Source organism: Lynx canadensis, chromosome B3 (assembly GCF_007474595.2).
Source record: "Lynx canadensis isolate LIC74 chromosome B3, mLynCan4.pri.v2, whole genome shotgun sequence".
Classification (NCBI taxonomy): Eukaryota; Metazoa; Chordata; class Mammalia; order Carnivora; family Felidae; genus Lynx; species Lynx canadensis.
The window spans coordinates 144,617,610-144,631,613 of NC_044308.2; the positions used below are offsets into that span (position 1 = coordinate 144,617,610).

General features: G+C 48.6%; 1 protein-coding gene across 2 annotated transcripts in view; it reads right to left on the reverse strand.

Annotated features, from left to right (window-relative positions):
* The window catches only part of PPP1R13B (protein phosphatase 1 regulatory subunit 13B), a 94,939-nt gene extending 82,880 nt beyond the window's left edge, over positions 1–12,059 (reverse strand). For both annotated transcript variants that reach the window (XM_030320089.1, XM_030320088.1), the window contains exon 1: positions 11,999–12,059. In XM_030320089.1, the coding sequence (XP_030175949.1) occupies positions 11,999–12,007 (9 nt within the window). In that variant the 5' untranslated portion in view covers positions 12,008–12,059. The remainder of the gene's footprint in view (positions 1–11,998) is intronic.
* Positions 12,060–14,004: the final 1,945 nt, after the last annotated feature.

Here is a 14,004-nt window from a genome sequence, read left to right on the forward strand (position 1 = left end):
CACAGGACTGTACGCTTAAACGCGGTTAACGCGGAAACTTTCATGTCACGTGTATTTTACAATTAAAAATAGAAACCTTCAACGGTTTCATATCTTTCTTAGGATCAAGCTCACACTCTTACGCAGGTCATACACGCTCCTCCGAATCTGATCTGTCCCCACCCTTTAGCCTCCCTGGCTTCATCCAGCCTCATGCTCCAGGCCATCTCCCTGAGCACAGCACACGGATTCAGATCCCAATATCTTGGACGCGTTAAACCCGCTCGCTACCTAAGAGCCTTTCCCCATCACCTCTGCCCCTCTCCTTCATCCTTGGAAACGCTACTCAAATGTCACCTCCTCACTGAAAATTCCCCTGACATTCCAAGGTTGAGAAGTCTCCTCTTGTCACTGTGCTCTGCTCGTACCTCGTACTCTGCCACTCTTCCCATTTTTATCTTTTCGGAAGGGCATTTTTGTTTACTTGGCCGTTCCCCACTGTGGGCTCACGGTGAGCGGGGACTGCCCGGCCTGGCACAGAGCCAGCATATAAGCACTGTGCCCCAAATGCTTGTTGAGGCCATTCAGTAAACAAGTACTTGCTGAACGCCTGTCGGAGGTAGGCAACGTCCCAGGCACTCGGGGATACCGCAGTGGGAAGTGGAAACAAAAGGCTGCTCTCCCGGAGCTTCTGCAAATAAATGCCAGGTGGGCACCAGTACCATGAAGAGAAGCAAAGCACCGTAAGGGGACTGCAAGGGGCATTTCAGACAGGGTGGCCTGGAAGGTGCCATCTAAGTAGAGACCAGCAAGGAGGGGGCAACTTCTCAGCTCACTGATGGAACACTGAGTGAAATGAATACTATTCTGGTTCTAAACTGTGGTCCGGAAAACAGAAGGTACTGGAAAGAGAAGGTCAACTTTAACTTCCAAGAAAAGCAAACCATTCATCCCCCCTCTGTTCTATCAACTTGATAGATTTTGCCACTACTATTTGTTCTCTCGGCGCGCAGGACACAGGCAGTCCACCTCAGTGCGAGGAAGTGCACCGAGGATCCTTTTCGGAGTCCCATCCGCCATGAGGCCTCACGGCTGCTAGAGAAATCTGAAGAACGTTTACTGAGTACTTGTTCTGTATATTAACAGAATGCCCTAAGCAGCTGACAGTCTTCACAACAGCGTTTTGAGATCTACTGTAATTAAACTCCTTTTAAAGAAGACAATAAGGCATGAAGAGGTTAACTAATCTGTCTGAGGTCATGGACTGGGAAGTGGCAAATACGGAATCTGAAACCCTGGCCCTAGAGTCTGAGCCGATAACCACTACACTATACCGTTTCACGCCTATTTTCTATCACAAAATACTTTGTTTCTACGGTTAGGTGTCCTCCTTGCTAATCCTAAAAGTTTTACTTCCTCTTTCTTCACATTTTGACCAACCTCATTTCTCATTTCTAGTTCTAACACAAAAATCTCCGCCTATCCGTTGATCATTTGTGAGGTTAACTACGAGTTACTGCTTCTACTTTCAAGGTTGCCATCAGAAACATAAACGTGCCACAGAGGAAAAGCAGAGCACAAACGATCGACGTGAAGTCACGGACTGCACCGCTCCAGCAAGCGGGCACGCGAGGTCTTCCGGGCGCCGAGAGCACGCGGGTGGGCAGCCGGGCCAGCCCCTGCCCACGAAGCTCAGCCTGGTCTCGCGGGGCCCAGGGTGGGGCTCACTTACAAGAACGAGGGACGGTGTGTGGCATGCCACAGACACCCGGGCAGCGATCTAGAGTGCCTAAACCACAACATTAAAAACCACTTAACATAGGGCCGATGATTTTTCTCTTTATTTTACCCTAGGATTTCAGCGTAACCCCTTTCTGGATAGAGCAGGCATCTGAAGCTCAATCCGACCAAAATGGAACTCACTGGTCCCCGTAAGCCCTTAAAACAGACCCCTTCTCAAGTGGTCTCTATCTTAAAGGAAAGACGAGCCTGGCTGCTGACGCAATAAACCTGTTATCCTCAGCTCCAGGCACCGGACTTCCTTCCTCTCTCTCTCAAGCACACACACACTTACACGTGGGTACACACACTCACATCTCTGCTCACGTGCCATCACACTCACACTTCCACACTCGTACACACCCCCCACCACCTCTTTTACCCACCGAGCAGATCTCTCTCGTCTTCGGGTCAAGCCTGCCTCGCACCAATCGGTCCCCTTACTGCTTCTCCTGCTTCTGTTCACTCCCCCTCACTCCACAGTCTATTCTCTCCGGCTTCAGAATTATCCCTCTTTCATACAAATCACCACTGCATGCTTTAAAAATGCTCGCTGGTTTCTGACCACCCACAGGGTCAAGTGTGAATCCCATCACAACACACACACGCACACACCTCTTTGCGATGGGGTCCAAAGCTACTTTCCACATTATATCTTCTTTCATTCGACAAATTGTCACCGAACACCCACTACGTGGCCGGTCCCTTGGACAGGCACTGGTGGTAAGAGGCAAACAAAAAGAGACAGCATCTGCTCTCGTGAAACTTACAGCATAGGACAAGAACAGACATTAATCAAACAGCCACACAAACGAATGTTTCGACTGCAAGTATGGCGAGTACTACAAAGACGCTTCAGGCAAAGTGTTCTGAATTAGACACGGGTGATGGTCATACAACCTTATGAAGACGCTAAAAACCACTGAACTGAACATGTTAAAAGATGAATTTATGGTATATGAATTATAGCTTTAAAAAAAAAAGATGCACCAGGCTGCTTATACTGGTAGATGTAGCCAAGGCAAAGATGGTAAAAGCTTCCCAGAGGAAATGAAACTTATCACAAGTAACTACCATGTACGGAGCATTTACTACACAGCAGGCTCCTTTCACCATAATAATCACCCTGACCCTCCTAATCACCCTATAAATTTACAATTACTATCCTCAGTTTAAGAACTGAGGGGTCAAGTAACTTCACCCAAAGTCGGAGAGCCAAATGGTGATGCCAGAATCCACACTTAAGCTGACTGACACCAGGACCCACACTCCTACGGCTACACCTAGGTCATGCCGGCTACTCAGAACTTACAACACAAAAAATAAACCACTGTTTCATTTCTCCCCATAGAAATGTCTCATCATATCTTTGGTCTTTAAAATAGCTTATGTGAATAACCTGTAAGGTCCTACAAGATCCTAAACTCTCCCACCACCATCACCTTTCTGATTTCATCTCCCCCACTTTCCCTTTCATGCACTCTGCTTGAGCCACACAGGGTTCCTTTTGTGTCTCCAGTGTGCCGGGCATGGTCCTACCACAGGGCCTCTGCATCTGCTTCAGCCATGACGATTACAATCATAACATATGTTATAGATCATGATTCTACCAAAACTTCAGTTAACATTTCCTGTAGATATACTAACAATACTACTAACAGGATCCTATGTGAACTATACACTAGTATTTCAAATGTCATTTATTAATTTTATTTTTTTAATTAAAAAAAACCTTTTCTTCTTTAAATTTATTCATTTTGAGAGAGACAGAGAGACCGAGTGAGAGAGAGAAACCCAAGCAGGCTCCACGCTGCCAGCACGGAGCCTGATGCAGGGCTAAACTCATGAAATGTGAGACCATGACCTAAACCAAAGTCGGACACTTAACCGACTGACCCATCCAGGCACCCCTAATTTTTTTTTAATGTTTATTTTTGAGAGAGAGACAGAGTGTGAGCAGGGGAGGGGCAGAGAGAGAGGGAGACACAGAATCTGAAGCAGGCTCCAGGCTCCACACTGCCGGCACAGAGCCCAATGTGGGCTTCAAACCCATGCACCATGAGACCATGACCGGAGCTGAAGTGTAACGCTTAACCGACTGAGCCACCCAGGTGCTCCGCTCCGTTTATTAATTTTAAAACAACCTCATTCTCACGGTCTTTTATTGCTCTACATATCACCAGGCAAAGATTTTTATTTTACAAAATCCAGTAACAGTAGCTTTTGCTTATTAGTATGAACAACAACCATGCAGTTATATTTGCAGTGAAATAAAGCAATTAGGCCAAGAAAGTGTCACAACAGAACTTATTACCACCATTTCTAAGTTCATCCCTAGAACCACCGTTTGTGAAATAACTATGGCAACAATACTTCTGGGCACCAAAATACCACCAAACTTTTGCTGAAGATTATTGCCCATCTGTGCAAACACACACAAAAACACATGCTGACAACCAGTTATATAACTTCAATACAATAACATGATAATCTAAGTTCCTATTATGCTAGAAATCCTAAGTAACTCTTAAGCATATATACTGGCATAGTATGTTTAAGTAGGATGCTGAGAAAGGAAAATGACATTTACATTTAAAAGAGTTGTCCCGGGGTGCCTGGATGGTTCAGTCAGTTGAGCGTCCAACTTTGGCTCAGGTCATGATCTCACAGCTTGTGGGTTTGAGCCCCACATCGGGCTCTGTGCTGACAGCTGGGAGCCTGGAGCCTGCTTCGGGTTCTGTGTCTCCCTCACTCTCTGCCCCTCCCCCACTCATACTGTGTCTCTGTCTCAAAATAAACATAATAAAAAAAAATTTTTAAGAGTTGCCCCAAAACTCAAGATGATGAAAATTATCATTTTTTATCAAAAAGATTCACCTTGGGGCGCCTGGGTGGCTCAGTCGGTTAAGCGTCCGACTTCGGCTCAGGTCATGATCTCACGGTCCACGGGTTCGAGCCCCACATCGGGCTCTGTGCTGACAGCTCAGAGCCTGGAGCCTGCTTCAGATTCTGTGTCTCCCTCTCTCTCTGACCCTCCCCTGTTCATGCTCTGTCTCTCTCTGTCTCAAAAATAAATAAAACATTAGGGGCGCCTGGGTGGCGCAGTCGGTTAAGCGTCCGACTTCAGCCAGGTCACGATCTCGCGGTCCGTGAGTTCGAGCCCCGCGTCGGGCTCTGGGCTGATGGCTCAGAGCCTGGAGCCTGTTTCCGATTCTGTGTCTCCCTCTCACTCTGCCCCTCCCCCGTTCATGCTCTGTCTCTCTCTGTCTCAAAAATAAATAAAAATTAAAAAAAAAAAAATAATAAATAAATAAATAAAACATTAAAAAAAAAATTAAAAAAAAAAAAGATTCACCTTGTTGGGGCACCTGGGTGGCTCATTTAAGCACTGGACTCTTGATTTTGACTCAGGTCATGATCTCACAGTTGTGAGATCCAGCCCTGAGTCAGGCAGGCTCTGCACAGATAGGGTCTCTCTGCCCCTCCCCCCACTCACACATGCGTGCGCGCGCGCTCTCTCTCTCTCTCTCTCAAATAAACAAACTTAAAAAAAAAACAACTCAGGGGCGCCTGGGTGACTTGGTTAAGCATCTAACTTCAGCTCAGGTCATGATCTCGCAGTTCTGGGTTCAAGCCCCACGTCGGGCTCTGAGCTGACAGCTCAGGGCCTGAAGCCTGCTTCAGATTCTGTGTCTCCCTCTCTCTCTGTCCCTCCCCTGCTTGTGCTCTCTCTCTCTCTCAAAAATAAATAAAACATTAAAAAAAATTTTTTTAAAAAGATTCACCTTGTCAACACCAAAAACCCAAATAATCTAATTTAAAAAATAGACAGCAGACATGAACATTTTTCCAAAGACATCCAGATAGCTAACAGATACATGAAAAGATGCTCTCCATCACTTATCACAGGGAAATGCAAATCAAAACCACAATGAACTATCACCTCACACTTATCAGAACAGCTAAAACCAAAAACACAAGAAACAAATGCTGGGGAGTATGTTAAGAAAAACGAACCCTTGAACGCTGTTGGTGAGAGTGCAGGCTGGTGCAGTCACTGTGGAAAACAGTATGGAGTTTCATAGAACTACCATATGATCCAGTAATTCTACTACTATTTATCCAAAGAATACGAAAACACTAATCTGCAAAGATATATGCACCCCTATGTTTACAGCGGCATTATTTACGACAGCCAAATTAAGGAAGCAATCCATGTCAATCAATAGATGAATGGATAAAGAAGAAGGTGCGCGTGCGCACACACACACACACACTGGAATATCACTCAGCCAGAAAAAAAATGAAATCTTGCCATTTGCAATGACAGGATGGAGCTAGTGAGTACAATGTTAAGTGAAGTAAGTCAGTCAGAGAAAGACCAATACCATCCGATTTCACTCATACGGGAATTTAACAGACAAAACAAAGGAACAAAGAAAAAAGGCAAACCAAAAAACAAAGAAAAAAGAAAAAAACAAAGAAAAAAGGCAAACCAAAAAACAGACTAAACTGATGGTTCCCAGAGGGGAGGTGGGTCGGGGGATGGGGAAACAGGTGAAGGAGATTAAGAGCACACTTGTAATGATCACTGAGTAACGTACAGAAGTGTTGAATCACTATATTGCACACATGAAACTAATATAATACTGTGTTAGCTACACTGGAAATTAAAAAAAAAAGAAGATTCACCTTGGGATTCTTTTAAATATTAAGCTCTGTTTGAGCTGAGCATAAGGGGAAAACATTTAGCCAAACTCGATTCACTAGCACCCACAGCGAAATGCCTTGACTACAGCAAACTTCCCTAAGTGACGGGCACAAAGGATAGGAGCAAAGGCTTTGAGTCAGCTTGTTTGTTTTCAAACCTCGTTTTACCACTTAGGAGCTGGAGCACCTAGCCAAGTTTCTTTACCTCGTGAGCCTCAGTTCTCCATAAAAACAAAGACACCACCACAAAACCTATGACACAGAGCCTAAATGCATAATGACAACAACCATTCACCGGAGCACTCACTATTACCAACTCACTATTACCCAATCGAGCTCTAGGAAGGTCAAGAGCTGCAACTTTATGGCTGCACTTCACACTGTAGCCTTTAAAGAGCTCTCCGCGTAGACGGTTCTTAAGTTCAATAAAACTGCAAGACAAGCTTTTATATACACACCTCTGTATGATTGAGACTTAGCTTTTCTTTTTATGAATCTGTGGGCAATCTAAAGGCTGGAGTTATTTTAAATGGCAATATTGTGTCTGTAATATTTGTTTTAAAGAAGCCAGAGTTTTAAAAAATCTTCTCTAGTCTTCAGTGCTTTGTTTGCTAAATTAGGATACAATTCAAGCCTATCAAGTGACTAAATTATTAGTTAACAGTAATAGTGAACACCTACTGAGCTCTTATCTGCTCTATCATACAAAGATACTTGGGCCGTGAACAAGTTTACTATTAGGGCTGTCAAAACAAGTGTCAGGTTGCCTCAACCTTTGATGTAGCCTGATTACTGACTTTCATGAAAGTATCTGCTATGTATTAACTACTGGACCAACCATAAACAGTTGGAAATCACCCAAGACCAACTCATCTCACAGATGAGAAACTGAGGTCCAAAGAAATTAAGTCCAAAAGTTACACAGGTCCTAAAAAGTGTGGACTAGAACCTAAATCTCTCTTCTTCCAGTGTGTTTTATCAATTACATGACAGCTGATGGCTTAAAGAAAGAAAAGACCAAGGTGCCTGGGTGGCTCAGTCGGTTAAGTGTCCGACTTCGGCTCAGGTCATTATCTGGAAGTTCGTGAGTTCCAGCCCCGCGTCAGGCTCTATGCTGACAGCTAGGAGCCTGGAGCCTGCTTAGGATTCTGTGTTCCCCTCCTTCTCTGCCCCTCCTCCTCTCGTGCTCTCTCTCCTCTCTCAAAAATAAATAAACATTAAAAAATTTTTAAAAAAGAAAGACCTATTCTAGTACTTCAAAATTTTTTTTCTGTATAGTTAGGAAGTATCTGAAATAAGTGAATGTTTGTTTAATGAAAGTTAAATGTTAAACACAAATTAATTTAACCCATAGCCTATACAATTAATATGTTGAAAGGGCTCCTAGGACAGAAAGGAGTGGAATCAGCTAGTCATACTATGCAGTGCCTACTGGAGGTAAGGAGTCTCACCGCTAACATTACCAAAACACCAGAGTGCTTCCCTTATGAATAAAACACTTTAGAACCACAGAACTTCCTTTACTCACATCAAGGTTCCTTTGGAAAAGAAAAAAGTATCCTTAGCGCCATTCCCCAGATCTATTTCACCTTTGCACAAGAAGTTTTACCAGCTGCAAAATGCTCCCTCTCTTCTGAAAAGAAAGATGCCGACCAATGAGCAAGGCAGTTTTCATTCTTTTCGTGCTCTGAGCCAGGCTATCTTTATTAACATTCTTATTTCTATCCAAGTTATTTAGGCATAGCCCAAATGCTTCCAGGTCCAGATCTTAGGCACAAGCCAATGAGTAATCTTTAAAGCACAGCCCGTTTTCTTCTTAGGAAAACAGTTTCATTTTTATGTTATTATTTTATTTATTTTAAAGATCTCTGGAATGGGAGACCCAAGCTGAGTCCTTTTTTTCACTTATTATTAATTTAATTTTATTTTTTTATTTGAAAGAGAGAGAACATGTGCCCGAATAGGGGAGAAGGGCAGAGGGAGAAAGAGAATCCCAAGCAGGCTCCACACTCAGCACGGCGTCTGATACGGGACTCGATCCCAAGACCTGAGCCAAAATCAAGGGACAGATGCTCAACTGACTGAGCCACCCAAGTGCCCTGGGAAAACATTTTTAAAATGTCATCCACTGGGGCGCCTGGGTGGCTCAGTCGGTTAAGCATCCGACTTCGGCTCAGGTCACGATCTCGCGGTTCGTGAGTTCAAGCCCCGCGTCAGGCTCTGTGCTGATGGCTCAGAGCCTGGAGCCTGTTTCAGATTCTGTGTCTCCCTCTCTCTGACCCTCCCCCGTTCATGCTCTGTCTCTCTCTGTGTCAAAAATAAATAAACGTTAAAAAAATTAAAAAATAAATAAATAAAAAAATAATAAAAATGTCATCCACTGACAAAAAGGTGAATGACAACAGACACTAGAACACAGTACTATTTTAATAAGGGAAAATTCCAAAATAGAACTTTGTTTAAAAGTAAATAGTCTTGGAACTTTGCGTAACAGGCAAATTGAAGACTTCTTCAAAGGCTTTATTGTGTCAGATGAGAACATGGCCAGATATCCTCCCATTCATTCCCAACAGCTGAGAGACTGGGTGCTGCAGTAAACCATCTGATCAATTAAAAGTTACCACAGACACCACACACTAACTGCCAATTCTCAAATAACTAAAAGAAATATACTCTAAGCCTGCGTCGCTCAATATGGTAGCCACTGACGACACGTAGCTACCGAGCACCTGAGATGTGTTACTCTGAACTGGTATGAGCTATAAACGTAAAACTTCACTAGAGTCACACAGGATTCACACCAGATTTCAATGACTTACTTTAAAAAAAAAAAAAAGTAAAATATTACATTAGTAAATTTTTCATATTGATTACATGCTACAATGCTTTTGATATACTGCATTAACAAAAGACATTACTCAAATACCACCTTTTTAATGTAGTTCCTAGAAAATCACATTTGTGTGGATCCCATTACATTCCTATCAGAAAGTACTGCTCTGAGAGGGAGGCAAGCCATAAGAGACTCAACTCTATGGAGAACAAGCTAAGGGTTGCTGCAGGGGAGGGGCGGGGGGTGGGAGCTGGGCTAAATGGGTGATGGGTATTAAGGGGGGCACTCGTGATGAGCACTGGGTGTTATGTGTAAATGATGAATCACTAAATTCTATTACACTATATGTTAACTAGAATTTAAACAAAAATTTAAGACAAAAAAAAGAATATGAACTAGAAAAGAAAGCGTGTACTGCTGTATGCAAAGGATGCAAAACATGAGCCAATCTTCCTTTGATGATTCCTCATGATGACGAACACCAAATATACAGTAAAGTAAGAAAAATCATTTACATCTTGGATACATAAAGATAGGACCAAGTAAGAATGGCAAGTCCTTAAAACCTGTGTTAAATTTACAACCAGCCCCAACTGTGTTAATAGACGAAGGGCTCAATCCTACAAGTAGTATTTTTAGGGATCAAGAAGGAAATACAGACCTAGAGGCCACAAAGGAGAGACTAAGAAAAATACCAAGTTTCTAGAAGGCATTTCAAAACAAAAGCAGTGTGTTTGAAATAGCTAACAGACCTGGTTTTTTTTTTAAGTAGTATTTGATTATTTTGAGTATCATGAAATTTCCCAATTGCCAGCTAAGCACACTTCTTAAAAAAGAAACATGATAAGGAAGAGACTAGAAACCCTAACCCTGTGGAACGGAGGTAAATGTGAGTATATCCTCTGGAAAATGTAAGCCAGGTCCTTAACAGGGAAAGTGTAAACATTACACAGTGACGAAAGCAATCAAAATTGCACAGATACCCTTCAATATTACTGCAGTATCTAATACAATCAACTGTCACGTGATTTAACGAAAACTGCTTTCAAAACTCCCGAACACCGTAACGCCTTTCCCAAATCCAGCCAGCGAGAATTAGGGAAGCACAGCCTCCAGATGCCTTATCTTTCCGAGGTTACAGTTAGAGCCACGCCGACAACAATAAGGACTCGCACGGCATTGTCTGACCAGCACTTTTGGACACGCCACCCTTTTTGATCCTCAGACACCGGCATGTCTTTATTCCTGCCGGAGACGGGATTCCAGGCTGGAGACCTTGACTTGTTCAAGGTCACACAGCCAAAAAGTAGCAGAACCGGGACTCAACTCGCGACCTTCGGATCCTCACCCAATTCTCCTTCCATTACAAGACAATCATTCATTTTCAACCAAACGTCTAGAAACCCCACAAGCCCTGCTGCCAAAGAAGGACCTCGGGATCAACGAGGTCAAAGCCTAAGACTCTGCAAACATGTGCTGGAATCAGCTCAAAAAGGGGAGAAGAGATTATCAAGAGACAGGAAATGACTTGAGAGATCAGGGGGGGAAATTCTAATCTAAATGTCCTTGAGTGCAGCGGCGCAAACGAGCAGCAACCAGGCTGAAAATGCAGAGAAACGGTACTTTCCTTCAGAAATGTGGTTTCCAACGTAGAAATTGTAGGTCACGACAATGATTCTGCTGTTGCTTTACTACAAATGTGTTCCTGAATTTTACCCAAAATAAAGGCACTCGGAAAACCAGTACATCCAACCGGGTGCCACCAGTCCTACATTTTTTTTTCCTAAGTCAACGGCATTTATCTCACAAAAAAATCCAGATCAGAACAATTGTAATTCAGCACCCGCTGCTCTTTAGAGTACAGGTAAAGGAAATGGCAAATGTAGCGTCCTCTTTCTAGCAGAACGCATCCCTGAGGACAGGACAAAGGCGGCACCGCCACCGGCGAACCTCGTTCAACCCCCAGAACACAGTGACAGCAAGGCCAGTCGAAGCAGAACGTACAAACGAGCAGGACGCGGTACAGGGGAATTCCTAAGATGGCTCTCCAAATCCATTCCCCACGTAAATTCCTAAATGCAACACGATTTCAGAATCGGGGCAGGGCTGGGGACAAATACGGGGTTCCAAGCGTGGGAACGCCACACGGAGGTGTACACGGCGCCGACTGCGAACGCGACCCCAGAAAATTTCAGGCCGGGGGGGGTCACACGGGCGCCGCGAGACCCCGAAACCGAGCGGGCGCCAAACGGCAGCCCCCCCTCCGCCCCCCGGCCCGTCTGACCACCCGCCAGAACGGATGAAAAAACGACTGGCTCCAATTTCATCTCCTGCTTCCCCCTCCCGGGCAGCCCCCGGCTCGGGAGGGTCCGCAGGAAGGGCCGGGCCGCGGCCGAGGGGGCGCCGGCCCGGGGGAGCGGGGGATGGGGGGGGACCCCGCGGCGCAGGGCGCGGAAGACCGCGGCGATCCTCGCCCGGACCCCGACCCCGGCCCTAGCCCTTCCCCGCCCGGCCCGCGCTGACAGCCCGGCGCCGCCCCCACCTGCCCGCCCGGGGGGCGCCGGGGCCGGGCGCGCCCGCCAGGCCACTTCCTTCCCCGCCCGCCCGGCCTCGCGCGGGCCCCGGGGGCGGGGAGCCGCGGGAGGAAGGAGGCTGGGCCGGCCGCCCACGGAGGAAGCCGCCGCCGCCCGCACCCACCGGCATCATCGCGGCGCGGGTCCGCGGCGCCCTCGGCCGCCTGACAGGACGCTCGGCGCCGCGCCGCGCCCGCCGCTCCGGCCGCTCTCACAGGCCGCGCACCCGCCGCCGCGATCTCGGGCCCTCGGCGGCGAGGCGGCGGCTGCGGCGGGCTGCGGAGCCTGACCGGCCCTGTCGCGGCCGCGGGCGCGCTGCGTCGCTGTCCCGGGACCGGCCGCCGCCGCCTCCGCCCGACCGCCTCGCGCCGCCGGCCCTCGGGCTCTCTCCTCAGCCCCCGCAGGCCCCGCCCCCAGCGCGTCGCCCCACACGGGGCCAGCCGCCCGCTCCGATTGGCCCGGCGGGGCCAGGGGCGGGTTCGGGGGGGGGCGGGGCTCCCCGGCCCCGCCCGCCCAAACCCGCTCTCGCGGCGGCCAGGTGCGAGCGCGCCCGTGCGCGTCCGCGCTCCCGCGGGCGGGCGCGCTGCGGACGCCTAGCCGCTGCCCCGCCCCGTGTGGCGGCCTGTGGGCTCGGGGCCGCGCGTGACCGGGAGCGCAGGCTCTCCGAGACCTCTGGAATGGGAAAACCGAGGCCGGAAGAGGGCAGGGCCGGGGAGGGGCCTCCCCGCGGCGAGTCACACCAAGGCCGGGACTCGAACCTTGGGCCCCCGGCGACCGCCGAGGGGCGGGGCGCATCCTGCGGCGACGGCGCGCGCCAGCGTCTGACCGCGGCCTGACCCCGGGTTCCCGGCGCCGCGGTGGTGGTGGGGGTGCTGCAGCTGGGGGCCCGGCCGGAGGGGCGTGGTGCGCCCCAAACCACCCACGTGACCCGGCCCCGCACCGATGGGGAGGGACCCGGGAACCCGCCCCGCGCCGCGGCCCCTGGGCACCTGATCGGCCGTCCGCCACCGCGTCTTCTGCAGCTGGCGGCGCCCTGCTGCAGCCGGCCTTCCTGCGCCGCACCCGCTCTCCAGCCGCGGCCTAGAAAGCCTGGGCCCACCTGGGCCAACATCCCTGCGGCTCGGACCACCCTGGTTAGAGTCCAGGCCCCATCTCTAGGGACCCGGTCTCTTCTTACAGCCTTGTCTCCCGTGGCACCTCCCGCTGTGGCCTGAGCGCCTGAATGACGGACACCAGGGCCATGTGTCCAGAGCCCCTCGCAGAGCACGGAACAGAGTGTAGTAAAGGCCGTCGAAAGGGCAGGCATCCGTTCGTTTGAACCCTGAGAGCACATTGTGTCTGATGTCCTCGCAGGCGGCGCTGACACTTCAAGCGCGCCCTGAACATGGAGGTCTGTTTACGGCCCCAAACACCAAAGGCCATAAACCACCTTGGGTAGGGCCCAGCGTCTTGGAGACGACAGCAGGGGGTCAGGGTCCATCTGTAGCCTGTCTTGTCCACTGAGAGGCTCAGGGCCGGGGTGTGGGTCTGGGGGACAACGAGGGTGGAGGCCAGGGAGTGAGCAGCGTCCTCCTCACGGGAAGCCAGCCCTGTTCTTCAGAGGCCACAGGGGTTAGTGTTTAAGAGTGCAGACTTTCCAGTCGGACAAACACTGCCTCTGCCACACCCTCACTGTATGATCCTAGCCAAGCTACATCTTCCGTATCTCAATTTGCCCATCTCTATAATGGGAGATTACAGAAATAATAGTGGCTGCCTCATGGGATTTGGGGAGGTTCAGACATGACGTACACAAAGTTCCCGGCACAGTTTGTAGTACATGGTAGGTGCTCCGTAAATAGTTTCCTGTAGTAATGCTGTCATTAGCAAGCAGGCTTAGTGTGCCTACGTCCCTGGGAGCGGAGTCACCCAGGACGTTTCAAACAGTGTGCACACAGGCAGCACTGGCTCGTGTCCCATCTCTTCTGGGAGCAGGGTTCGGAGAGAAGAGGAAGCTGAGGGTAATGGGAGGAAGGAAGTCAGAGACCCTGGGTCTCATTCCAGCTCTGCTTCTCACTCCCTGTGTGGCCGAGGCAACACACGCCCCTTCTCTGGGTCTCTGTTTCTCTGTGCGTAACCAGAGAGGAGTTA